The 27,762-nt window shown below is 46.9% G+C and overlaps 1 protein-coding gene across 7 annotated transcripts in view; it reads left to right on the top strand.

Moving 5' to 3' along the window:
* Window positions 1–27,762, top strand: part of LOC142490511 (kinetochore protein NDC80 homolog) — a 72,961-nt gene that overhangs the window by 33,035 nt on the left and 12,164 nt on the right. For 5 of the 7 annotated variants that reach the window (XM_075592892.1, XM_075592890.1, XM_075592891.1 and 2 more), the window contains 5 exons: window positions 7,410–7,506; window positions 17,471–17,551; window positions 23,297–23,387; window positions 24,544–24,653; window positions 25,918–26,062. In XM_075592892.1, the coding sequence (XP_075449007.1) occupies window positions 7,410–7,506; window positions 17,471–17,551; window positions 23,297–23,387; window positions 24,544–24,653; window positions 25,918–26,062 (524 nt within the window). The remainder of the gene's footprint in view (window positions 1–7,409; window positions 7,507–17,470; window positions 17,552–23,296; window positions 23,388–24,543; window positions 24,654–25,917; window positions 26,063–27,762) is intronic. The other 2 variants (XM_075592893.1, XM_075592894.1) reach the window with 2 other exon arrangements.

Genomic DNA, 27,762 nt, shown 5'->3' with positions numbered 1-27,762 from the left:
TTCACAGATCATACACAAATATACATACATTCAAACTCTCAAAATGGCTACTGCGCCAAAATGGAGGTGATGATAGTCTGTCTTCATATAGCCTGAGCAACACACATATCTCAATCTTCACACATTACTACTTGTTGGCCCAAAAAGATGGACTGAAAACCAGTCCCGAAATCTGGTGCATCAAAATAAAATACAGTTTAAATCATGACTCAACAGTTTGGTACAGATGATGTATTGACAGGAATACTTTGTTAATAATCCGTGCGGATGATAAAACATAGCCGTGAGTGTAAATAACAAGAAGTGTGACTGAACCCCTTTTAAGGGAAGATGGGAGGTAGTTGCGGACGACCCGCATGAAAGGGACTGTCGGCGCCACCTACACATCGACCCAGTGGGTATGCACACAAATATAATTTAACCAACTGGCATGAGTATCGGCACAATAATGTTAAACGGTATTGGTGAAACAACTCGCGGTCCGCCGTCTGTACGATGATTCCTGCATGGCGTGCTCCCAGGCGTTGAATGTAAATCCGGAATAAAAACCCAGAGAAGAAACTGCCGGTGCACTGCAAATGAGCAAGGCTGGACGTGGTGACCGAAAAATCAATTTATTGATTAAAATCCGGAAACACGGGCTACTGACCAGCACTCTAAAGCGTTTCGCATGGCATAGGTGCTTTATCAAAATAAAAGCACCTCCGCCATGCGAAACGCGTTGGAGGACATGTGGATTTTAATCAATAAATTGATTTTTCGGTCACCACGTTAAGCTTTGCACATTTACTGTGCACCGGCAGTTCCTTCTGAGTTTTTTCCCCTACTTATTGGTCCAATAAAAGGTCTCATACCCACTACGCCCTCTCCCCTCCTTTTGTTACTACATAGTGATCAGAGGTGAGATCTGTGGGAGTAATGGTGAATAAAACCTACTCACCCATTTATTGTGTTGGTTCTCACGTTCTCTTCCAATATGCGCCTCTCTATATATATATATTTGTTCAAATGCAATGGTTTTCATCCTGAGGTTGTGAGCCGTTACCAGGGATTCCCTGAGACCAAACTTAGTGATGGCAGATACTTTATTTTTCAAGACCTCAATTTTATTTTGCCTTTTTTAAATGCAATACAGGGGTCCCAAACCTCTTTGTGCCCAAGGGCACACTTGAGCATTCAGGAGAGAGTGGCAGGCACCAACCAATACACTTGCCCACTTGCCTCGGAGGGAGGCCTTCAGTGTGGCACCTGATCTCGCTCACAGATGCCGAAGTTTCGCCCGACTTCCGGCATGTAGCAGCTGTCGGTGATACTGTGGTCATCGGCACCCACAAGGCACTGCGTTGGGAACCCCAAAAAGGTTATTAAATGTTATGCTGCAATATTATAAATAATGCTTGTGGGTTCATTTGCATGTGTGACAGATCTGCAAACTTGTCTTTCCTCATCGCTTGGCAAACACTTTTCCACTGCAGCCAAGGAGTCTGGGTAATTACACACAAATGAGCACACAAAGCCACTCTTTACTTATCCATTTTAACATGGACCCCCTATAAGCTTATGCCTACTATATTACACAACTTTTCAGCATTGCCTACATTAGACATACATATATTACATATATTATATATAATAAATATATATTTATTTATTCACCCTTATCCACCCGCCCCCCCCCCCCCCCCCTCTCAGGGAGATCTGTTCTTCCTAGATAAGTGCCTCGTGTTACAGGTGTGATGGTGCATACCTGTAGGCTCACATCAGTCTGAGTGCTCCACAGATGTTATTAGGGAGTATCAACAGGGCAGGTTCTCAGCATCAGGTCTTCTTGTCCAGCGCCTCCAGCTCATAGGACCCCTGCCAGGGACAGACGTCTCCCCACAAGCACTCCTCCATAAACACATTTAGGCAGGTGATGGTACAACTGGTGTTAATTGAAGCAGTACATCATACTCGAACGTCTTCCATGGATCAGACCCCAGGGGCTTGAGGCCCCAAGAGCCTATCCTTAACCCCCTTACCTCCTAATGGGGCAAGGTGGAATTGCTCCCACTCCACAGAGGGAGGGAAAAGAACCTGCACAATTTAGTGTAGTGCCAACCTTTATACCTGGGGAGGGGTTTGTAACCCTGCCCCATAACAGGGCAGGTCCAGGTACTGACAGGAATCACACCACTGGCATGTGATCCAGTCAGTACCCTCCCAGGCATGACACTCCAAACAGCTGGTCGGCCTGCACCTGGATATGGTATTTATCCAGTCTGCAACTGCAAGCTAGGCCCTGTGCAGGAGTTTAACCCCAACACTGCCTGTTCCCATCAGGACTTATAATGTTAGGGCCCGAGAAAAGGTGTGTGTGTCTCAGGTGTTCTTTCATTCATTTGACTTACAATGGGGTGGGTCTTGGCATTTGTTAGTTTCTGTATCTGGTTAAACGCTGCAGCCTAGGGAAGCTGAATACACGCAGCATACAACACGCTGTTATTCCTGACTGCAGGCTCCTGGATCTATTTCTTGGGTCTCTTGCTCCCTCTGTGGGTTTCCTGGTGTCAGTTCTAAATCGCTTTCCCTATTTGCTGTCCTTGAAGTTGTGGCTCTGATTTTCTTCTGTCAGAGACGCCGAAGACGTTTTGTAAGCTCACATTTTATGGCGCCCACACACTTTATGGTCACAGTGTACAATCCTTATTTAACCCCTTTAATGCTGGGGAGGGTAGCCACACATAGATGTAGCGTCTGGTCACATGACACTATTCTCCGCCCCCATGACGTTGGCGCACTTTACGGTTGTATGAATGGTGCCGCTCTGAAATATTGCGTTGTGGATTTCCTGCGCAGTAGCGTTGGTGGATACAGGAAAGGCCGGGAGGAGCAGCGGCTCGGTGAGTAAAGTCACTGACTTTGTAAACCATGACACTGAGTTTGGAGCAGGGGAACCTGGTTCAATTCCTGGTGACGGCTCCTTGTGACCTTGGGCAAGTGACTTTATCTCCCTGTGCCTCAGGCACCAAAAACATAGATTGTAAGCTCACCCAGGCAGAGACTGTAACAATCCTTACCGTGCCGTGCGCCATATTGTAACACTGACGTGCTTTGAGTCCCACTAGGAGAAAAGCTCTATATGAAATAAAGTTTATTATTATTATTAGCATGCAATGTGTTGCTGGGCCCTGCAGCACTACAGGGGTTAACACTAAACAGATTGAGAGAGAGAGATTAAGGGCCGCTGTTTTGTAGCTTCTGCAGACTCTACGCTGGTTGTAGGGCAGTGACGCCCAATGGTCTCTCCTGGAGGTTCCCACATGACCGGGTTTAACAGCTGTAAAAACTCTACACGGCTGGGCTTCCCTATTCCTCGTATTTTAAGTCTGTTCTGTAAAATGCTTGGACCTATGTAACTGCAAACATGAATACAGTAACCAGCCAATGCCTTATTGCTATGTAAATGTAGCCTGGAGCTCCCGTGGCTCCTGGAGACCCCCCTCCTTTTCTGCAGCGCGGTCGCGGGTGCCGACGGACCCGACGGCTGCTTCCAAGGGTGGGGGCCGGAGCAGGGAGCCGCGCGTCTTCCCACACATGCGGCCGGTTGCCGGGGACGCGATCGGGCCGTTGCTAAGGCCGCGGTCGCGTCGCTAGGGTCCCGGCGGCTGGTGAAGAGGGCGCCGCCATTGAAGAGAGACTCGCGCATGCGCAGTGATCGCGCAGGCAAGGCCCCAGAGCTAGGGAAAAGTCGCGCGAGAGTAGGGAAGGTAGTGAGAGCCATGGCAGCCCCCTTTAGCTTGCGCAGGCGCAGGGCAGAGGATAGAAAGCCCGCGAAGCCCTAGCCTACCAGGGAAGGCTCTGAGCAGGGACTACGAGTCCCATGAGCCTCTGCGCGCCCCACGTGATGCCAGGGAGCCAATAGGGCTTAGGATCTCCAGGCAGGCAAGTGGATACATTTCGCGCGCTGAGGCCACGTTAGTTAGTCAGAGACCGGAGCAGCCCAGGGAAGGAGGTAGGGTACAGGAGTCAGGGACTCCCTGTACTAGGCCAGCACCCCCAGGGCCCGAGGTAGTTAATAACCCCATGAGAGCGAGTGTTGCCAGGGAATGCACTAGGTTAAGGGACCCTGTCACTCAGGTTAGTCAGTTGGAGGCAGGGAGCTGTGAGGGAAGGAAGGGTGCGGGGAGCGAGTGCAGCTCTTGCACTCTATAGGACCCACACCCCAGGTAGGCCCCAACCCCCCGCTAGGTTAGTGGGTAAGTGCTGAGGGAGGCCCAAGATAGGGACGCTGCCCTTAGCATAGAGTGCTGCCTTGTCAGAGTCACGGCTGTCAGTGCTGTGAGGTCTGACAGGCAGGCACCTTGTTGCGCAGCACGTTGGCTGCCAGCATTCAGTGAGCTACAGCTTGCTGCTGTAGGCGCTGGGACTCGTTAGGTATTAGTGAGGCTGAGGGGACTTGGAGAGTTAGGGGAGTGGGACAGGTCATTAACCCCTGTAGGCCACTAGGAGTTTCCCCAAAGCCACTGCAGGTTGCTGTGCTGTAGGGATGGCCTATAGTATAGGGTGTCAATTAGTGCCAAGTGTTAGTTAGGGACTCGGCGGAGGCTGCGGTTCCTGTGAAGCAGTTCGGACCCACGTTGGGGTCCACAGAGACTATTCCAGAGTGGGACCGCCCTGGCGGTCCGCGTGCCAGGAGTCCGGTTGGGGATCAGAAGGAGTCATCGCCCGACTGATCCTTTGTGAAGTGTTGCTGACCCGAGCACCGGAGTGCTCGGCAGGTACCTACAGTCATAAGTGCACCACCGGGCCCTTAGCGTAAATAGTGAACTTCGCAGTCAGGAGTGCGGGACATTGGGTGGGGTTCTTTGGACACGGGGTGGGATCACCTAGTGTTGGGGAAGCGTCCTGCGAGACGTCGCGGTTAGTGTCTCCTCGTGAGAGGGACACAGGTCATTATGAATGTGATGAGTTGTTATGCATGTTAGTAAAGTCACTAGTTAATACACATGCTGTCTATGTGATTATTGTGTTTGTCCTGCGAGGAACCACTCCCCCTCTGGTGGGAGCCATCGCAGGTGGAGGCGCTGCACCGTTGTAAGTGAGTACCCCTAGTATAATTGCCCCAGGTTCCCCGTGGCGGAAGCTCAGCCCTCCTGTGAGCCAACAGGTAATGCACAACACCGAGTAACACTATATGTTCCCTGCACCCCCACACTGTATCTGAGATTGGGGGGGGGGAAACCCGTTACATAAACAAAGTACTAGTGGCCGGTTTTCCCAATTTGCCGGGAGGCCAGTTTAGGCAGTCATTTTTATGCCTCAAATATGCCAGATCAGTGTAGTCTCTATTAAACAGGGGGGGGGGGGGGTGGTCTTACTGTGACCCCGTACTTTATAAAATAAATGTACGTATAGGTGGGATTTCTGCTTTAACCTGCAGCACCCTGTGAAGCCGCCAGGTTGAAGCCTTGTGGGATCACTGGTTTGGAGGCTCTCGCCAATTCTCAGCAGTCTAATAGACTGCAATGGAGTTTCCCTGGTAGGAGCACTTTGTTTTTTCCAGTTTAAACTACAATGTTTTAAGCCAGCACCCCCACATTGCTGATTTCAACCCTGGGAGCTGGACCTCGACCTATATGCAGAGCTTCCAGAATAGCTTTCAAAACCCAAATCCTGAGGAACAGTATTGGTATTCTGTCCGCGGACAGCCCCAGACTAATCCTTCCTAATTGGAATCCAGGATTCAGATTAGCGCGTGTGGTGTATTGGCAGAGGCACAGACGGCAGGGGAATGTGTGTGCAGGCGTTGTTAAAACGATCTCCTCTGCTGTAATCTGCCTCTCGCCACTCTTCCCGGCTACAGCTGTTCTGATCATGCTGCAGCAGACAGACTGTGATAAGCCTGCATGTTTAAAAGGGTTTTGCTTAACTCCCAGCAATCTTGGGAAGGATTTTCGTTGGGCTCTGAAAAATATGTACATCTATTTCTCAGCGCTCCAGTTCCTCCTTCATTAACGTGTATGAAGCTTATGTAAGCAGGAGAAGCATTTGCATGGATACCAGGAAAATAATATTTCCAATTACCCTTATGACCCCCGGGTTTTTATTCAGCACCTGCACTGCTTTACATTACAGTGGCTGCAGAAGCGTTTGTGGCTTGTAATAATAAAATGCAGATGTAGCAGATGTGGATACCCTGCTAATGTTCACAATAAAGCATGAAGAACACGTTCTCTCAAATTGTTTTCAATAGCCCTACTGTTCTATAGCACACCCACATTAACACCGCCTGTTACAGCTGCAGTCCAAGCAATATCCTACATGTGTTTTTTTTTAATAACTCCGTTCTGTACTATGAGACTTGTAGCATTTACAAAAATAAAATAAAAACAACTGTAGATGGCATTTTTAATATTATGTAACAAGCATTTTTCGTTTCTATAGCAACCATTTACAAAGTCACATCCCCTTCCTCTTCTGAAACAGGCTCTGGCACACCCCTTTTTGAGCCCTGCCCTCTCTAGCAGTGCACCTATTGTATCTAGTGACTGCCTGGTCACATGATCTTCCCCACAGAACTTTGTGTCTTTGGTCCTTTTCTGCTGCACTGACAGCCATTTAGGGAACCCCCAAGCCAAATCTTCGCCAATCGATCACAGGCAAACAGATCGGCAACTTAGCTAATTGCTTATCATTGTGTGGATTGAATTGATGCACATGTTAAAGGGGAAAAAATTGAAAAAAAAATTAAAAACCCGGCACTATTTGCTTGGGACTGCTGCTTTAACGATCTATCACATGACTTTGGAGCCCTCCAAACCAATGCCGTACCACCATGTGATGTCACGTGTTCCAGCAGCTCTTCCTGGTCCCGAGGGAGCGCACACGCCTAATGTTCGGTGAACCAAACGTACAAAGGGGTTGCAGGACTGGAAATGCAGGATCTAATTCTCTGGTGTGGTCTAGGAGTGATGTGGAGTCTGGAACCGTAGGAACGGAGTGACGGGGACTTCATAATGGAAAGTAACACGGAGACACGAAAAATGTGGAAATTAAAATATCATCCATGTACAGGCTCATTCATGAGGCTCTACTCAAACTTAAAACAACCACTCTGCTTTTCTACCCTGTAGTTGCCTCATGCTAATGAATTGCTGTAAAGAACATTATAGAATTGTAAAGGATTTAAAGAGCTCTTTATAAATGTACCCAGTAATGATTATGTATTGTAGACCTTTGTTAATTCTGTAGCTGTCCGGCATCAAACCCTCAGATGTCTGGGTAAGGTTGAAGAAGACCTGTCCATCGAGTTCCACCTTTCGTATTGCATGTTATTACTATCTGTAGCCTGAGCAACAGGTTTGCTAACTTTGCTCATCTTTTGGCTTCTTGAACTTGTTCCCGTTTTTTTGACTTTCTTTCAACAGATTTCCGTTTGCGTTATTAAAAAGCTCTTTCTACGCTGTGGAAGCCATTTCCCGGCCTCAGTTTGACACCATGGTTTGGCTGATTGGCGTTTTAAAGGTATGTCCGTAAAAAAAAGATTTAGAAATTGGCTTGGCACACATTTTTAATGTTTATGTGACATTCTGCATATAATTTAAGATCCTGTGATGTCATTTCTCCAATACATAACTGCGGTATATATAGCTTAATGCAGACTGGATCAATTTTCAATCATCAAGGGACCCAACGAAGCAATATATACCTGACCATCTTGCTTCGGTGATAATGATGAGAACTAGAGAGAAAAGACCCTCACTTTCTAGCGCTCGTACTCCCACCCTGAATGATAAACGTGAAGATTCAAATAACTATTAAAGCAATCAATAAAATGTAGGGTATTAATATGACAATGGGGGGGTGGAATGACCAAAAGGTCATAATGTGTACACCTTGCACTATACTAATGTGAAAGGAGGGAAAACCTAAACGTTATAACCTGTGTGATATAGGAACAGAAACTGCAATAAAGTACGTAGGTGGTGCTGGCAGGGAAGAGGTTAATGTTAATCAAAAAGATAAAGAAAAGCACTGAAAGAGGAATTTTGGCCCACATGACTATAAGTCTACAGATATGTGACTGGCCATGTGACTTGACATGGCCAATCAGTGCCTTTTCTTCTCGTTTCTGAAGTGTGGGTGGGATACATTTACTCTGAGAACCAATCATGGTCTGTAACCAATTAACCAATAGGGTAACAATAAAGTGTATAAATAAGTAAGGGAATCACTCTGTCTTTGCCCCCGATGAAGCCACTACAGGTGAAACATATGTAGGGCAAGCTAAGCGTTACCACCTAGTACGCTGGCTATATCGGAGAGGTCTGTTGCCTAATTCTTCTCAGAGTGTTTCGGAGACTCCATTAGGAAGCACAACACTCTGACTACTCCTTAATTATTGTATGGTTCATGGTTCACAGTACAAGACACATACTTTGTGATCTTGCATCAACTGCTATTGCTCACCATGACAGACCCACAGGCTCACTAAATTTTGAACCTGACGGTCTGGCACAAACGTGTATGTATACCTGATCCACTACTGTATTTACCTGGCAAACCGAGCGTACACATCAATTCAGGTTACACCCCTCACTACCATCTAGGAGTAGTTTTCAAATGACATAATATTGTAGCTAAATCACTACCACCTCTAGTATAATTATATAGTTGTGGGACACTCCAATTGACAATAGTGGTTTTTGATCTACACTGTCAGTTTCTATTAGGTACACAGTTAACCTCTCCGTTTTTATTAATATGACAATACTACACGCAGTGATGCTAATGGTGGGTGTCTGGGTGCGCACCTCAGATCTAATCTATAGTCGGGGATAGGTATTGCCAATATATACCTGTTAACCCTATGAATGAATCCCTTGAATAAGAGGTCCAGTGGGAATGAGGAAATAATGGTAAACACCTAGTTATTTAAAACCAGAGACAGAACATGAAAGACAGACAGAGCTCAGTGCACATCCAGTGAAACTTATACACGGTACAGTGCCTAAATATATATGTATAGATATCTATTAAATAAAATTGTCTTGTTGAAGCTCACCCCCTCCCACATTTAAATGGTTAAAAGCTCACTCAATAGCATCTCCCACTCTCAGGGGAACTTGCTTGCTTGAAGTATGATTGTGACAAATCTATTACAGAGTGCTTTTCCTGGTAATGTACAGGTTAATAAAAGCTTCAATCAGACTTAGAACTATGCAACAAATTTTGAAAGATTTATTATAAATCATTCTTCCTGGTAATGCACAGGTTATTAAGAATTTATATTAGTGTTGGGGTCCCTTGAGATGTGGTCTGCCGTGTAGTGGCTCAGGGGCTTACAACACTTTGGCCAAAATGTTAAACTAAAAGGCCATTTTATTTAATAGATATCAATACATGTATATTTAGGCACTGTACCGTGTATGAGTTTCACTGGACGTGCACTGAGCTCTGTCTGTGTTTTATGTTCTGTCTCGGGTTTTAAATATATATTGCCATGCTCAGTAGCACTCCTCTGTGACACTCATATGCATATATATATATATATATATATATATATATATATATATATATATATATATATATATATATATATATATATATATATATATATATATATTTATATAATATATATATATCTACTATATATTTCTACTATATATTTCTGAAAGTGTCCTATGTGTCCGGGTCTGTATGTGTCTCCCTGTGCCCCTCCCCGTGTCCCTAGCGGCAATCTCATTGGACCTTGGGCCAGGCCAATGAGATTGCTCCCTTGGGCCGCCCGCCCCCGCACACCTCTCATTGGCCTGAGGCGGAGTGAAGGGCACACACACACACACACACACACACACACACACATCACTATACACACACATCACTATACACACACACACACACACATCACTATACACACACACACACACACACACAAATCACTATACACACATCACTATACACACACACACATCACTATACACACACACACACACACACACACACACACACACACACACACACACACACACACACACACACACACACATCACTATACACACACACACACACACACACACACACACACACACACACACACACCACTATACACACACACACACACACACACACATCACTATACACACACACACACACACACACACATCACTATACACACACACACACATCACTATACACACACACACACACACACACATCACTATACACACACACATCACTATACACACACACACATCACTATACACACACACACATCACTATACACACACACACATCACTATACACACACATCACTATACACACACACATCACTATACACACACACACACACACATCACTATACACACATCACTATACACACACACACACACATCACTATACACACACACACACACACATCACTATACACACACACACACACACATCACTATACACACACAACCCCCCCCCCCCCCACACACACACACATCACTAAACACACACAACCCCCCCCCCACACACACATCACTAAACACACACAACCCCCCCCCCCCCCCCACCCCCACACACACACACGGTGTTACATACATTAGCGGGGCTCACAGTGTTAGCAGCACATCTCCCGCTCTCTTCCCCACCGGTCCCGGAGGCTCCGCCTCTTCCTCCGCCTCTTCCTCCGCCTCTCCCTGTTTCCCGCGCTTTCACCCCCCCCCCTCCACGTGGGAGCTGCCGGACGGGAGAGGGAGCGGCCGGACAGGTGAGGGAGCGGCCTTCACCTCCCCTCACCCCCCTTCACCTTCCCTCACTCACTTCCCCTCCACCCCACCCCGGCGCCGCTACAGTCAGCGGGGGAGCGGACTCCGCTCCCCCGCGCCCGGGACACAGCGGGGGAGCGGCCACAACACGCTGCCTCCCGCCTCAGATCCACGTGGGACCTGCCGGACGGGTGAGTGAGCGGCCTTCACCTCCCCTCACCCACCCCTCACTCCACTTCCCCTCACCCACCCCTCACTCCACTTCCCCTCCCTTCCACCTCCCCTCCACCTCCCCTCCCCCCCCTCCCCTCCACCTCCCCTCCCCCCCCTCCCCTCCACCTCCCCTCCACCTCCCCCTCCACCTCCCCCTCCACCTCCCCTCCACTTCACCCCACCTTCACCTCCCCTCCAACCCCCCCTTAACCTCCCCTCCACCCCCCTTAACCTCCCCTCCACCCCCCCCCTCAACCTCCCCTCCACCCCCCCCCCTCAACCTCCCCTCCACCCCCCCCTCAACCTCCCCTCCACCCCCCCCCCTTCACCTCCCCTCCACCCCCCCCCCTTCACCTCCCCTCCACCCCCCCCTTCACCTCCCCTCCACCCCCCCCTTCACCTCCCCTCCACCCCCCCTTCACCTCCCCCCTTCACCTCCCCTCCACCCCCGCCTTCACCTCCCCTCCTCCCCCCCCTTCCCTCCACCCCTCCCCTTCACCTCCCCTCCACCCCCCCTTCACCTCCCCTCCTCCACCCCCCTTCACCTCACCTCCACCCCCCTTCACCTCACCTCCACCCCCCTTCACCCCCACCTTCACCCCCCCCCTCCACCCCCACATTCACCACCCCCTTCACCCCCACCTTCACCCCCCTTCACTCCCCCCTTACAACCTCCCACCTCCCCACCACCTCCCCCCCTTCCCACCACCTCCCCCCCTTCCCACCTTCCCACCACCGCCCCCCCTTCCCACCTTCCCACCACCTCCCCCCCTTCCCACCACCTACCCCCCCTTCATCTACCCTCACCCCCCCTTCACCTCCCCCCTCCCCCCCAGCCTCCCACCTACCCCCTCCGCCCCCCCCTTCACCTCCCCTTCGCCCCGCCTTCACCTCCTCTCCGCCCCGCCTTCACCTCCCCTCCGCCCCCCCTTCACCTCCCCTCCGCCCCCCCTTCACCTCCCCTCCGTCCCCCTTTCACCTCCCCTCCGCCCCCCCCTTCACCTCCCCTCACCATCCCCCAACACCCCCCCCTCACCACCCATCCTCCTCACCTCCCCTTCGACCTGCCCTCCGCCCCCTTCACCTCCCCTCACCACCCCTCCGACCTCACCTCCCCTCCTTCAATGCCTTTCGTCCGCCCTCCTGCCTCTGCCTTTCACCCGCCCACCTCTCACACCCCTGCGCCACACAGCCGCCGCACGCACTCAACAGACACCCGCCACACTCGACACACACCCGCCGCCTCTCACCCACCCCACACACTCGACACACACCTGCCGCATCCTGCCCGTACGCAACAATATCACTGACCAGCTGCCACCCGCACTCGCCACACACCCGCCGCCTCACACCCTAGCAGGACCCCGACCCAAAGCCAGCACTCACTACCCACCCGCCGCCTCACACACGCTCACACCCTAGCAGGACACACGCCTCACATTTTCACATCACTTATGTCACCAAAATATACATTGTACTGTGGTGTGTTTACAATAAACCATTTTTATACAACATCGTATTACATTTTATTCCATCTTTCTTTTCAACATTATTATCCAACCTTTACAACAAATACTCACCTATTGTTCCACCATTTATAAATAATACTACCTATTACGCATTTACATCCCGGGCAACGCCGGGTCTCTCAGCTAGTATATATATATATATATAATATATATATATGTTGTGGTTATTCTGGGGGTTCAATATGAGCTTGCCGGTGTCCTGTATGTTAAACACCTAGTTAGTAAGGAGCATTAAACCAGTACCCATAGTATAACACAGTAATTACCCACAACTCGAATCAGTTGTGTGGTTGCTGTGGAATTAGCCAGGTAGGACTGTTGATGTAATGAAAACACCACCTGCAGATGAGTCTGCGGCTGTATGAAAAAGGTGTAAACACACCAGCTGCTGAAAGACACGGTGTCAATATGGTGTAAGCTAGTTAGCTGGTAGTGGTGTGTGTGTGGTGTGCGTGGTCAGCAATGTAGTTAAATACTATCAGTTGCCACAGAATACTACGACGTGTGACCATAGTGACACTAGTAATCAGCCCACTAAGCAAGTACTCCTATAGTATGTAACCATGCTGTAAAATGGCTGCAGTCATCTCTCCTGCTGACAGTAAGGCCTGGTAAGTTATGGGCATGCCAGCAGTAATCATGGAGGTTTGCCCTCACACCCTGGTGAGGTGCCCTATGTATGGATGGGAGTGGCCACAGGCTCTGACTCCATGGTTAGTGATGTCAGAGTTGTGTCAGCCCCCAGAGGATACATAAGGCACAGCACTGATCAAAAGTTAGTTCTTCTGGGGATTGATAGTTCAGAGATTGTTGCTAAGTAGTAGAGGAGTTCAGAGTTGGTACACTACAGGACTAATGAGACTGTGACCAGGGACCTGGCGCAGAATAGACATCCCTACGGGGATAGGGAATCCCTACATTAGAAGGACAATACCTTTCAAAGGGAAGTACGGTGAACAATGGAGGGCTAATTACACCCATTGTGGAGGGCAGCTGGCCCACCGTACTAATAAAGATGACTCTGATAAAAGATACCCTCGTGTGTAAGTGTGGAGTAATTACACAGGGGGCTGCACCACAGAGGAGTTCCTCACCAGGACCATCCACAAGCTCAAGCTGGGATCCTGATGAGGTGGAGGTGCTGCACTGGATCTAGGTAGGACTCAAGCACACTACCTCAGCTGCCTGTCTGGGTTGGCAATCCCCAACACTACATCATGCGGGAGACTCAGGAGTCCTGTTGCCAACAGGTGCACCACCAGACATCACACTGTAATGGGGACTGGTTAGACCACAGGGGCCAATATGAGATTGGGTGGGTCAGGCCAGTCCAGAAAACCCGTTACAAGTATATAATATCTATTTTTAAATAAGTCTTTCAAACCTTGCCTGATTGTGGCCCTTGAGGACTGAGTGTGAACAAGCCTGGCTTAGAGTAGCAGTCCAAGTCTCATTTCTTAATATTATTGTAGCCAGGTCCCCCTCTGCACAGCGGACTCCCCCGCTCCCCCCTCTCCACGGTGGGAGTAGGGCGGCCGGTCGCGTGTGCGCGCACGGCGTGCATCTTCACTAAGCAGGGGGGAGACACTCCGCAGTACCGGAGCAGCGTTAAGGACACCCGGCGGCTCCCGGTACAGGGCGCCGCCATCTTCTTGAGCTCGCGCATGCGCAGTGATAGCGCGCGAACCCCCGTCACTTAGGAGAAGGCTCTAAGCAGGGACTAAAAGTCCCAGGAGCCTTATGGAACCCCACGTGACGCTAGGGAGCCTATAGGGCTGCAGGATCTCCCTGCTACAGAAGATGGATACATTTCGCGGGGTTTTGGAGGGAGGCAGTCGGCGCCAGGAGAGGCTAGGGGAAGGAGGTGAGGGTGCAGGGGTCAGTGACCCACTGCACTAGGCCAGCAGCCCCCTAGGCCCCAGTTAGCCCTGAGCCACTCAGTAGTTTGTATTGCTTCAGGGACAGGCCCCAGGTTAGGGACCTTCCCCATTAGCATATACAGTGCTAGTTAGGGACACAGCGGACGCTGCGCTTCCCATCCAGAGGCTTGGGATCAAGCCTGCTCCGCAGAGAGAGCGGAACTGTACCAAGGGGGACGGCCCTGACTATCATCTCACCGGAGGAACCGGACGTCACCAGGAAGCTCGCCGGATCCTTTTTGAAGATCCTTTGAACGCCCAGGTGCCGTCGCACTGGGCAGGTATTGTTACGCACGTGCACCACCTACAGAATACTCACACATAGTGGCAGCGCTGACCACGGGACAAGGGTTATTCTGTGGACACGGTGTGGGGGTACACGGTGGTGGGTAAGGGGTATACACTCAGAAGTGGGAGTGAATGACATTGGGACTTAGAGTATAATAATATTATATGCATATTAGTAAAGGTTGTTCTTGTTTATTCATACCAAGTGTGTGTTATTGGTTTGAGTCCTGTGAGGGATCCCTCTCGGGTGGAGGCATTGCACCACGAGATAGTTATATATATATGTACCCCAGGCTCCCCGAGCAGAGGCTTAGGCTCCTGAGAGCCACACAGGTAAAATACAGTAGCGTCTGTGTTCACAGGGAGCACCCGTTTCATTTGGAGGTGCTGCCGAGATCAGCCCTGGGGTGCCCTACTCAGTAGTTCATGTAGTATTGTATCAGTCGGCATGCCTGCGCTCACGCCACAACAAGTGGGCGACTGGGCCAAGAAACTAGGAGAACCCCTGCGACAAATGGTCGCCGTAGGAGGGGTACCCACCCATGTTCACTGTCTGCAGTGCAGTAAGGACATTACCTGGTCTGGCGGGAGCCCGCCTCATCAGTAAGCACTACCACCTTGACCAGCAAGAGAACACCCTACTACTGGCCACAGAACAAGCTCTACACCCTGATAGAAGCCCACAAGTAGTATATCTCCCAGAGACCTTACCGCAAGGGTGCCCTCTCATTTACCCTGGAACAGTCTCTAGTTACGCAACTTCCCCTACCAGACATGCGGGTTGGGAAGGCAAAGATATGGCCGCCAGTACTCCCATCAGATCGGACGTATCCCTACCCCGAGTGACTTTCTTTTCTGATGCTAGGCAAGGGGCCACAAGCTGGGCCGGTAGCCCACCAACATCACCGGCCCCTGACAGATTAACGAGCAGCTTCACACCAACCCCTAACATGGGAGCGGGGATCACAAGTCCCTCAGCTAGTGGCGGCTCCATGCTGGGAGTGACATTCCCGCAGCTTGTGGAAGCTATAACTACGTCAGCACAAGCTCAGAATTACCGGAAGCAGAAGGCGTTTTCAGGAACGGTTCCTGTCCCCGCAGGTGAAGAAGGCATCGAGTCTTGGAAGGAACACACCCTCAAGGTTATCGATGAATGGCCCTGCTATGAAGCGGTAAGATGGCAGAGAATCCTGGAAAGCCTCAGACCCCCGGCATCCACCATGGTCAGTGCACAGCGCGACCAAGACCCTGATCTCTCTGCTCATCAGATGGTAGAGTTGTTAGTCCAGATCTATGGCAAAGATGAAGAGGAAAGTGAGCTGTGGTTCAAATATTATGGTCTCAGACAGAGAAAGAGACCTGTCAGATTTCCTTCAACGAAGTCAGCTGGTGCTTTGGAAATTGCGAACTTGCGGCCTCATTCCAGCCTCAGATATGTACGAATACCGGCGCAAGCAGTTCCTCCGAGGGGCCATTCCCACGCATCACATAGTGATCATGATTAGGTGCTCCTTAATGAAGGAGCCTCCCCCTACATTCATGGACATTTTGGGGCTAGTCAAGGGACATGAAGCCTATACCAAGCTACATACATCCACCAAGGTCAAAGAACAGCTTACGAGTGACATTCAGGGAGCCTCCGCTCGCCGGGTCAAGAAACCTGTCAAAGAAGAAGAGGAGCCACCCAAATCACCCTCAATGAAAGGCCGAACTTCGGGGAAAACTTCCACCACTTACCCAAGACGGTTTGATCCCAAGGATATCGTCTGCTATGGCTGTGGACAGAAGGGCCATTTCTCCAGAGAGTGCCCCGAAGGAGTCAACCAAGACAAAAAAACTCCTCCAAGTAAAGGAAGCTCGGCTAGGTCCATGATCTGCCGGATACAGACCACAGAAGCCAAGATATCCGAGGCCTAAGCCCCGACGATGGAACTCCACAAGGGGATGCTTACAGTCAGGTAGGCCCATCTGCCATCGTGCGTGTGGTACTAAAAGGGATATATGCTTCTGCTCTACTGGACACCGGATCCCAAGTGACCATAATATACAGACAATTCTATGACCAACACCTCAAACACTGTCCCCTGAGGTCGGCGGAACATATGAAGGTGAGGGGGTTAAGTAACGAAGATTACTCCATCGATGGGATTGTGAGGGTTCAACTGGAGATACTCCAACTGAACACCGGCAAGAAACATCCCATGCATGTGGAAGCAATGGTATGTCCTGAGCTATTAAATACATGTCAATGCTTCGATCGAAGACTGCGACCTTCCTCTGGGAATTGTAAGAATGAGGGAGGGGCCGAAATGTTAATATATAATAAGAAAACTTGTATTTGTGTGCCTTTGTGTATTTGCTTCAGTTGATATTGTACATAGAATATAGGAGTCTCCAATAGCCGAGCTCTGATTATTTGTATATTATCACCTTGTTGGATTTTGGGAATGCTCCATTAAACATTTTTTAAAAGTGTATTCATTAGGATGTTCAGAGCTCTCTAAAAATGAGCCAAACTCTATATATAAAGGGCCATATAGCCTAATTTTAATAAGCCATATAATTACATTTAATTCTAACCACTTCATAAAACAACCTCCCTATACAAACTTTACAAAATAGTGATGTCCTACAGAACCTGCCACTTCACACGAATCTCGCTGCATGGAGGCGTTTGATTTTATTTTTATTTTTGGTTCTGTTGCACGCACATTATACAGATATTTCTTGGGTTCAATCTGTTTGAATGTATCCCATTTTTTTTTTATTCACCTTAACATTTCAGATCTATTTTGCTCGTCAAAACACATTGAACCGCGAAGATCATGTGTACTGCAGAGCGAATACAGCCAATGCAGATGTTCAGGTATGTTCTTGCCCCAGTAGTTTCAATGCCCCTTGTTATAACATTGGGGGTTAACCCTTCTTGGAAACGGGAATTCCAGATATACGCACAGGTAGCATTCATTTGGGCAGAAAGTGCCCTCTTTTATATATGGTTGCCAATGTCAAAAACGTCTGTTAATTTGTATTTTTATTTTCCTATGCACCGTGATACAAGTTGGGTAGCTTCTCCCTTTTAGACGATGTAGGATCAAAAAAAAAATCCTCCACTCACCTGCAGACAGCCATTTTTTGTCCTAGAGTATGTTTCTTGGCTAGTCACCGGAACTGCCCCTAGGTAGTGCAGCCCAGAGGGAGTTCTTGGCCCCCCTCCCCTGATATTGCACCATTTGGTAGTTATTCAGGAGCCCCTGCGTCCAGAGTGGCAATTATGAGAAGGTCGCAGGATGAACAAAGTAACCGCAAACTACCTGTTGAGCACGAGGGAGCTCACGCCCAAGACCGCACGCCCTTCATCCTGCCCAAAAATTGTAACTCTGCTAGACTGCAAGTGGCACAAAGAGACCACTGGTGGAAGGAATATATACCAACTTAGGCATAGTTATGTTGCCGTCTCTCTGCTTGTTGGCTAGAGGCTGAAGAATCAACATGGAGGGTAATACAGCCAAGAGGTTGCTACCTAAAATGTCTGGGCAAATACTAGCATGGTTGTCGGTACAAGAGCCTATTCTATTTGAACTGCTGATCCTATATTTTGTTATAATCGTACCCTTGGAGGACAGCCTGAGGAGGAAACTTCCAAGGTGGTAATGGAACCCTTAAACCAAGAGTACCCAAAAAGGATATCTGTGCTGCCTGTAGAGGCGACCAAACCTTCCAGAGGTCAAGATCACAGCCAAGTCTTGAGAAGAGTTCCTTCATCTGAAGAGTAAGACATTCAGGTATTGTGAGAAGACAGAGCACTGGGAATCCTTGAATCAGGAAGAGATGCAAGAGGAAAATTTAATCTTTGAAATAGAATGAGTGGAACCATTGATTAGACATTAGGATGCCTTGGACATTGAGGATCCTGATGGGACCTAGACAGGATAAACTTTTCAGAGGATAACTAAAGATGAGGGTGTCTCTACTACCAAAAAGTATTAAAGAACATGTTCTCCCTAAAGTCCTACACACACTCTAGTACTTTGTTTTCTAGGTGAGTAGCACATTGGAAAAAGTTTTAAATAAATGGAATTGGCATGGATCCAGCTTTATAAGAAAATGCTGTTTACAAGTTTTTTTTTTTTTAAGGATGTACAAGTATCCATTTTCTGAGATGTAAAGAGGTGGGAGATGCCACTAAAGGTCGATGCAGTGACAATGCTATTTCTTTCCAAGATGCTACAGAGAGAAGACTGGGGAACATCTTGAATAGTTTGTTGCAGCTGGAACAAACCTGCAAACCAATGGTTGCCACCATCGGATTCAAGAGCAGTGCGTGTTTGGGTTTCGAACATTGAAGATCCGTTCACGAAAAGGGTGCAAAAAAACTGCGATTTTAAAACCATTAGTAGAAATAAATTTGGCCACGGGCTATATTGCTGAAGCTTCATTTAATGCAGTACTCGACACCTAGATCAATGGACCTGTCGGTAGCTGCAAGAAGGGCATTATGGTTGACTGCAGGTAGCCGACTCCCAAGAATAACGTGTGTATGCTGTCCTTTTGAAGGAGAACTTCTTGTGTTTGGGAAGAAACCCGATAATATTTCAAAGATGTCAGATGGCTGAAGTTTTTTTCTTACCACATGAAAGATTAGGGCATCCCTATAGTGCAGGGTCACAGCCCTGTGACAGAACTTGCTATAAGGAAGCCAGATCCTACTGCCCAGGAAGGCCTTTTTTCTCTCCCAGGAGAGGAAGAGCCTTTTCGAGGCTGTAGAATCAAGGGAATGTTCAGAGGAAGACCTTTCTGAAATGAGGTCGAGTCTAGCCGTTTGCAGTAGGACGAATGATGGTGTCATTCAGAACTATTTGGGCTCAAATGAAGGACAAATGGGTTTTTCAACCTTGGAATAACCTATTAACTCTAGATAATAACCAGTGGAGAATACTTGAACATTTTTTTTTTAGATCAAAGCTTCCAAAGAACATAGCAGCAAGACTAGCATTAAGGCCAGTGTAATACCTGCTAACAAACAGTGATTTTGAAGGTACTATATGGCGAAAGAGGAATATAGTCTGTTATTTCTAGTGAAAAAAGCTTATTGATGATTCAGAGCGGTCTTGGGTCTAAGAAGTCGGTACATTCTCTCGCACAAGAATGTTCAAGGTGGAATGTCTAAGGTCTGGTATACAGGCAACACAAAAGGGCAACTGGTTGGGCTCAATAGACCTCAAAGATGCAGATCAACACGTTACAGTAACCCATGCACATCAGAAGTTTCTCCGATTCAGTGTGAGAACTTCCAATACACTGCCCTACCATTTGGACCGGCAATGTACCCCAGAACATTCACCAACATTCCAGTCGCATTAATAGCCAAAAAAAGGGAAACCAGGCATACAAGTCTACCCATGCCTAGTAGAGGTACTGGTCAAAACTGAAGTTGACTCGACTGCAATTTCATATCGCAACAGTTTGAGTGACTGGGGAGACATGGATAGCTAATAAACCTAGAGAAGTCATATGACCCCTGTACAGTCTTTGAATTTTTTAGGTGTTCCATTTCAGACAAGGAGTGGTTTCATTACCACAAGATGTAAGAACATTTGAGAAAGTATACAAGGTATCTGCAAAGGGGTGTATGACTTCAATGGAAAATTGTGTCCACCCTGAATGTGATAAAATGGGAAAGATTTCACATGTGACAATTGCAAAGAAATTTTCTAGACCAAAGGAATAGGGACTCGAGACTTTTTAAATCAAGATAGAGCCCTGTATCGGAGCACCAAAATAGATTTATTATAATGGGGGGAGACGAGGAAAATGACAAAACTGGATGTCGTTCTGCAACATCGGCCATACACGTATTAGGACTGATGTAATGGGGAGCTCACCTAAACTATTTAGTGGCACAAGGAAATTGGCCAGCTTACTAAAAAAAAAACACACCAATTTTGGGGCGTTCAAAGGAGTGGGGAAGCGTTAACCTAAGCGGTCAAATATACAAGGACCAGGAGGAATGACGAGCATGGATTTAGTGAGCTGGACAGATGTGTCTGAACAAATTGACAGCAGTATATCTTCTCGGTCAGAACAATTCGACAGGTTTATCTGAGCCATCAACATTTACATACAAGGGGATGGTCACTGGACATGAACATCTTTCGGCACATAGAATGTTACTGGAGACAACCAGATGTAGATCTAATGGCATCCATTGCCAACAGAAAGGTATGTCATTTCATCTCCAGAACATACCATCCAGGTTAAGACAGATGCTTCAGGTGGGAATTTCATCTGACATACTGTACATATTTCCACCAATTACTCTTATCCTGAATATTGTGGAAAATAGTTGGAGATGTAATCTTACCCAATTGGCCAAGGAGAGCCTGGTACACCCAGGCAGGGAACATGGTGATAGTCCACGGAAGTTGCCACTGGTAAAGGGCCTTCTAATGCAAGGGCCTATACAACATCCAGATCCACAGAAACTGGCATTGGTGGTGTGGATATTGAGTGGCAGTTATTGTAAAGCAAAGGTCTTTCAAACAACACCATAAAGACGCTAATGGCTGCCACTAAAGGATCAACTTCTAGAGCCGGCGTGGCAAATCTGTGGCCCGCCTGATGCAGGAGCAAAAAAAACAAACAAAATAGACCAAATCTAAGGAAAGGAACAATATGAGATCCTTCATTAAAAAACATAAACAGAGGACTTATGGATATTAACATACATTTTGAAAAGGAACACAATTTTTATTACATCATTAACAATTTAACACCTAAAATAAATCAATTTAAATAATTAAATTAAAATGAAATGTTCCCCATGCTTGTTTTGTGAGCAATGAGCGTTGTTAATGCAGATCTGCACTTATTTTTAATAGACACATGTGGGCGCCGTCTGCTTACGTCATCAACCTCAAATCCATCCTCATGGGAAACTGTTACCTGAGATGCAAGTTTAGAAAGCACAATGAGACATTTTTAAATTCAGATTTTTTTTAATTTTTTTAATATAAAATGTTTAATGTTTTTATTATCCTCGTTTACTTGTGGCGTTGTTACTTTAGTTTAGCTTTACCTATGAAACCAGATGGATCAGGCAGTGGGACAGTGGCCCTCCAAAATGTACTGGTATTGGCATGCTTCAAAAAAAGTTGGCATCCCTGGTCTAGTCTACTACTGTATCTGGTTAAAGTTTCGGCTATAATTCCTCTTCTACAACAGTGTAGAATTGCTACGAATAGGATATGAGAGGGATTCATCTCCGTTCCCTCGGTGTCAAAATATCTACTTTGACCGCACTTCTAGAAAATAATTTGGACACGGATAAACTCATCATGAGATTTTTACAAGTGGTAACACGACGGAGACCTCAAATCTGTAAAAAAAAAAAAAATCCGCCTTGGAACCTGTCCCTAGTCCTACTGGTGTCGATGAGGCCCCCATTGTAACGGTTGCAGGAATTATCCTTAAATACTCTGACACGGAAAATGGTGTTCCTTGTGGTCAGGAATTCCGCAAGGAGAGTAGATGAACTGCAAGCAATGTGGTGTAAAGAGCCATTCCTAATCGTGCATCGCCACCAAATGGCTTGGAGACCACTATACAACTTCCTACCCAAAGTTGTGTCATTCTTTCATTTGAATCGGGAGTTTTTCTTTTCATCCTTTGCACCTAACTCTCAAAATCCAAAAGATCTAAAAAAAAAAATTGGATGTGGTAAGATGTGTAAAACAATCATCTAAAAAAGGTGCTTGGCTTCAGAAACTCAGGAGGGCTGATTGCACACTGGCTCACCACAGGTATCCAAGATGCATACCGTCAGATTCCTGAGAACTTGAAAGCGCAACTTTCAAGGCTCGAGCATCACCTGCGGAGTTGTGTAGAGCAGATTTGTGATCGGCCTTTGACACCTTTTATTAAACATTAGACTTTACGTCCAGTCCTTCGCTGACACAAGCTTTGGATGGAAAGTGTTACAAGCTGTAATTCGATAATATTTCAAATTACTTTGTATTTTACCTTCCCTTGTTTACTGCATGGGTTTGTCCCACTAGTATCTCCGCCACCCACCGTGAACGGGAAAGAAGCCTTTATAGTCGGCTTACTGTCATTCTTTTCCAAGAATCCGTTCATGGCGGTGGCTGTTTTCCCTTTTTTTTCGTCCACAGTTCTATATTTCAGCTAGGGGAAATCCAGACTCTCTCCAGGTGCAGGGAGGATCCTGTTATCGACTCATTGATTTTCATCCCTGGTCCTACACAGTTTAAGAGGGCAGAGCTACCCCACTAGTATCACCACCATAGAGGGATTCCTGGGAAAAGAAAATGAATGTATTTGGACTATACATTTTTCTCCTTTTTAATAAATGGACACTAATGTTTTATCTTTATTGCCAGTAGTTGGTTGTAGAAAAATATAACATTTTGTGGGGACGTATTTTATTTTTTAAATCTGAAACGATCTTCAGGGCTTATTATGGGTCAGTTTTGTGTATGCAGAGGTGATCTACCGATGTTAGATGCCCTCTTGTATCTGATCCTTTCCTGTTTTTTCATTTAAGAAGTTGCACCTTCTCTGACGATCTGCCCCTTTTTTGTTGTACTTCTAGATGTTCCTTAACATTCAGAAGGACTGTGGACATATCCTGTCTGGGAAGAATGATATGCAGCAATATGGCAGAGAGCTGGAGATGCTACTTAGTGAGTAGCTCACGACTGTTCATGGAGAGGGTTGACTGCTTCAGTACCATAGATAACTTACTAACAGTGCGCATTCTATATATTATTCTTGTAGAACACTGGAATAACATTTTAGAATTCTACCATTCTAAAACGTTCTGGGCACTCCGTTTGGAACTTGAGGCACAGGGAGCCTTCCTCTCCCCTCAAGCGTAGGCAGTCCCTTAATTTGTAGAACGGTCCTAGTACTAAGAGACCCCCTTTACTTCCCACTCTTATCTTGAGATTTTCTTTTTTTTTAATTTATGAAGAGGTTTTTACCTAGCAGCTCAAAAGCCGCAAAAATAGAATACCTGTATGTCTGTCACGCGTCATACAATGATTACGTTGCACACTGGGTGGGATTCTGGTTCATGCAGTAAGCATGTCCCTTTTTTTAGCTTCTTGTACTCCTTACCACGTGGAATTCCCTCGTGTATACAGCTAATCCGAAGACCATGTTCAACATCAGTGGACCCACTCAGGCAGTCGTTTCATCCTTTTTTTTGGTTAATGATTCTGCATTCTGAAGCCCAGTGTTAAGTTTGGTGGTACCCCTACAGAAAGGGACGCCCTGCTTCAATGGTAAAATTATCCCTACACCTGTCTCGTACTAAGATTAAAGCCAATAAATGTTTGAATTAATTAAAGCCCTGGGACATCACACACATGTGAACCTATTTCCCAGTCCTGTGTGTAACCTAAGAAATTGGCTTGACTGCTTGCAGTTCGGTACACCAGACCTTTTTTTAACCATTTACTCAGAACCATTCATGGATGAGAGTACCAGTCTCTGTTTAGTCTATACCCCTTATTCATCTTCTACAGTATGAGTGACCTGGTAAGATTTCTAAAAACACCAGTGCCAAGAAAATCTCTTCCTCCCTTCCCGTCTCCCTGTTTGGGTTCTGGCCTAAATCTGTAGTTTTAATGGCGATTACACATTCCAGTGGATTGAGTCTTACTGAGTTGTTGTAGGTCTGTGACGGATCAGCGGTGAACCTTGACTAGTACAGTGGGCTGCAGGCAAAGGCAACTGAAGAGGTGCTAACTGGTTGACATGTTAAAAGATTTGGATAACATAAATATCAATTACAGCACGTGTAGATCTGTAAACCGTGTGGTCCTCTTCCTGCAGTAGAGTCTCTGTATAATGGGAACCCAGCTCCGCCACCTGCCGCCCGAGCTGGTCATCGAGCTTTCAGTAGGAAGATGGCAGACGTGCAATGTGACCAGGCACAGGAACTGGTTAGTGATGTATCAACTTTGTGTGACAATTAACCCTTTTGCTGCCGATGCATTTCTAGTCCCCTTTGGAAGCCAAATAACTTAATTGTTAAAGGGGTTATACAACATTTGTGTTTTCAAAAGTGTTTTCAAAAACTTTTCACAAAAAAGTACTATAACATTTTTATTTTTTTAAACCTATATTAAATCTTCCCGCCGACCGATCCCCCAAGCCTCAGAGCCACAACACTCCCATTGCCAAGAAATTAAACTTTACATTTCCTAGCAAATAAATAAAAAAAAAACATACAGTATGACCTATTTACCCATTAGCTAGCTGTGACATTTTAGAGATGGACTCCGGCATCCATATCTTGGGACACGGTTTGTGAGTGTTTAAAGAAATTCTTCTGCAAAACGATGTCACTGGAGCTCGAGGTTATGCCCTCTAATTGAATAGAAGTAAACAAAAATTGTTTGGGGGGGGAGGGGGTGTGGAAATTGTATTGTATTGTATGTCTTTATTTATATAGCGCCATTAATGTACATAGCGCTTCACAGTAGTAATACACGTGGTAATCATATAAATAACAGATAATATAAATAACAGATCGTGGGAATAAGTGCTTTAGACATAAAAGTAGCATTAAGGAAGAGGAGTCCCTGCCCCGAGGAGCTTACAGTCTAATTGGTAGGTAGGGAGAACGTACAGAGACAGTAGGAGGGAGTTCTGGTAAGTGCGTCTGCAGGGGAATTGTTGCTTTACGTCTGTAAATGTGGTGGTATGCCGATATCCACATCTACCGTCACACTTTCTGGTGTGTGTGTGTGTGTGTGGACCATGACCATGATTTCTGAATCTGTAAAGTGTTCCCGAGAAAAACGTTGTTGCCTATTTTCCCCCCATGATGCCTGGCTCGCTTTCAGTCTGAATCCATGTCTACTCTTCTTGTGACTTTGGGTAAATCGCTCAATCTCTCCCCAAAATCGGATTGTAATCTTTACAGGTCCGAGTCCTTGTGCCATGTATAGCTGTGTGTACAGTCTGCAAAAATAGGTTTATGGGAGTCTACCAGCATGGTGCAAAGAAGGAAGGTCCTAGAGAGACCTGTATTTGTCTTTGCTTAATCAGGTGCCATTTCATCCCCTTATGCACGAGTTTTGCTGCACATAGAATTTGATAGACACCATTAATTGATGGTGCAAGAGTCCAGTCTCTGAGTATATACTCTGTTCCGGGTTTTTTCATATGGACACATTCCTCTTGCTGATCCTTTATTTGAAGGTATTTTTGACCTCCATGAGGAAACTGAAAAACTCACTGAAGACCGACCTGAAGAAGCACCAGATTTCTCTGACCAATATCGAATCTCGCTTGGCGGGTCTGGAGCGACGAGCAGAAGATGTTACCAGGGATTTGGAGATTGCCAGTAAGCAGCCATCTGATGTTCAGATTGTATCTTTCTGACATTGCCTTGAGCTTGTATCTCCGTGCTGTACTTACCTCTCATCAGTTCTACTATAGCAATTATGTTGCAATAATAGTTCATCCTCAGTTTAACCTTCATCAAAACACACACCTTAAAGTATTTCAAAACTACCTTGGAAAAGTTGAATGTAACACAGGCATACCCCGCATTAACGTACGCAATGGGACCGGAGCATGTATGTAACACAGGCATACCCCGCATTAACGTACGCAATGGGACCGGAGCATGTATGTAACACAGGCATACCCCGCATTAACGTACGCAATGGGACCGGAGCATGTATGTAACACAGGCACACACCGCATTAACGTACGCAATGGGACCAGAGCATGTATGTAACACAGGCATACCCCGCATTAACGTACGCAATGGGACCAGAGCATGTATGGAACACAGGCATACCCCGCATTAACGTACGCAATGGGACCAGAGCATGTATGTAACACAGGCACACCCCGCATTAACGTACGCAATGGGACCGGAGCATGTATGTAACACAGGCATACCCCGCATTAACGTACGCAATGGGACCAGAGCATGTATGTAACACAGGCATACCCCGCATTAACGTACGCAATGGGACCAGAGCATGTATGTAAAACGAAAATGTGCTTAAAGTGAAGCACAACCTTTTTCCCACATATCGATGCATGTACTGTACGGCAATCGTCATATACGTGCATAACTGATGTAAATAACGCATGTGTAACAGGCTCTATAGTCTCCCCGCTTGCGCACAGCTTCGGTACAGGTAGGGAGCCGGTATTGCTGTTCAGGACGTGCTGAAAGGCGCATGCGCGAGCTGCCGTTTGCCTATTGGGCGATATGTCCTTACTCGCGAGTGTACTTAAAGTGAGTGCCCTTAAACCGGGGTATGCCTGTATTTTGCTCTTGTGCCAAGTTAGGCAAGGAATTGGTTTCCCATGTGGCTGTAATGATGACTGTGGTTAAGCAAACGGCCTGTTCTATTGCAAACCATTACTTCATTGCTTGCGGCATCTTTCCTGAGTGGGGGGGGGGGGTGGAGGGGAGTCCATGATGGTAATTTAGCATAGTGCTACTTTTCCACAGCATGCAATTCCAACCAACATTTGCTCCAAATGTCTTTGCACCAGACAATTGGTATAGAAAACAAACCCAGCACTGCTCCTCTTCGGAGTATGGTGAAGACCACTAATCCACTTAATAATGTCCAAAAGTACAGTCTTTGCATCACATCCACCAGTTGGCTACAAATGTCTCTATTGAAGGAGATCCCTGATGATTCTATTCCGGGAAGGAACATTTCATGGGGATGCACGGAGAACCCGGCAGCTATTTGTGGGAGTGGGAGCTGGGAGGAGAGTTTTTTTCTAGGACCCTTCTCCAGAGACCCACACAGCGCATATTCATCTCGGTGATGGTAAAGGACATGGTAGTTGAGGTTGAAAAAAAGACATGATCCATCAAGTTCAAGCTATGCTAAATTTACACGACGGATACGTTATCCTATATCTATACTTGCAGTATATTGATTCAGAGGAAGGCAAACAAAAAACCCCAGTGAAATATTACCTAATATCTCATAAGGGAAAAATAAATTCCTTCCTGACTCCAAGAATTGGCAATCGGATTTCTTCCTAGATCACCATCTTTCCCAT

Source organism: Ascaphus truei, chromosome 3 (genome assembly GCF_040206685.1).
Source record: "Ascaphus truei isolate aAscTru1 chromosome 3, aAscTru1.hap1, whole genome shotgun sequence".
Classification (NCBI taxonomy): domain Eukaryota; kingdom Metazoa; phylum Chordata; class Amphibia; order Anura; family Ascaphidae; genus Ascaphus; species Ascaphus truei.
The sequence above is the reverse complement of the archived record's forward strand: the minus strand, read 5'-3'. Positions and strand labels throughout refer to the sequence as shown.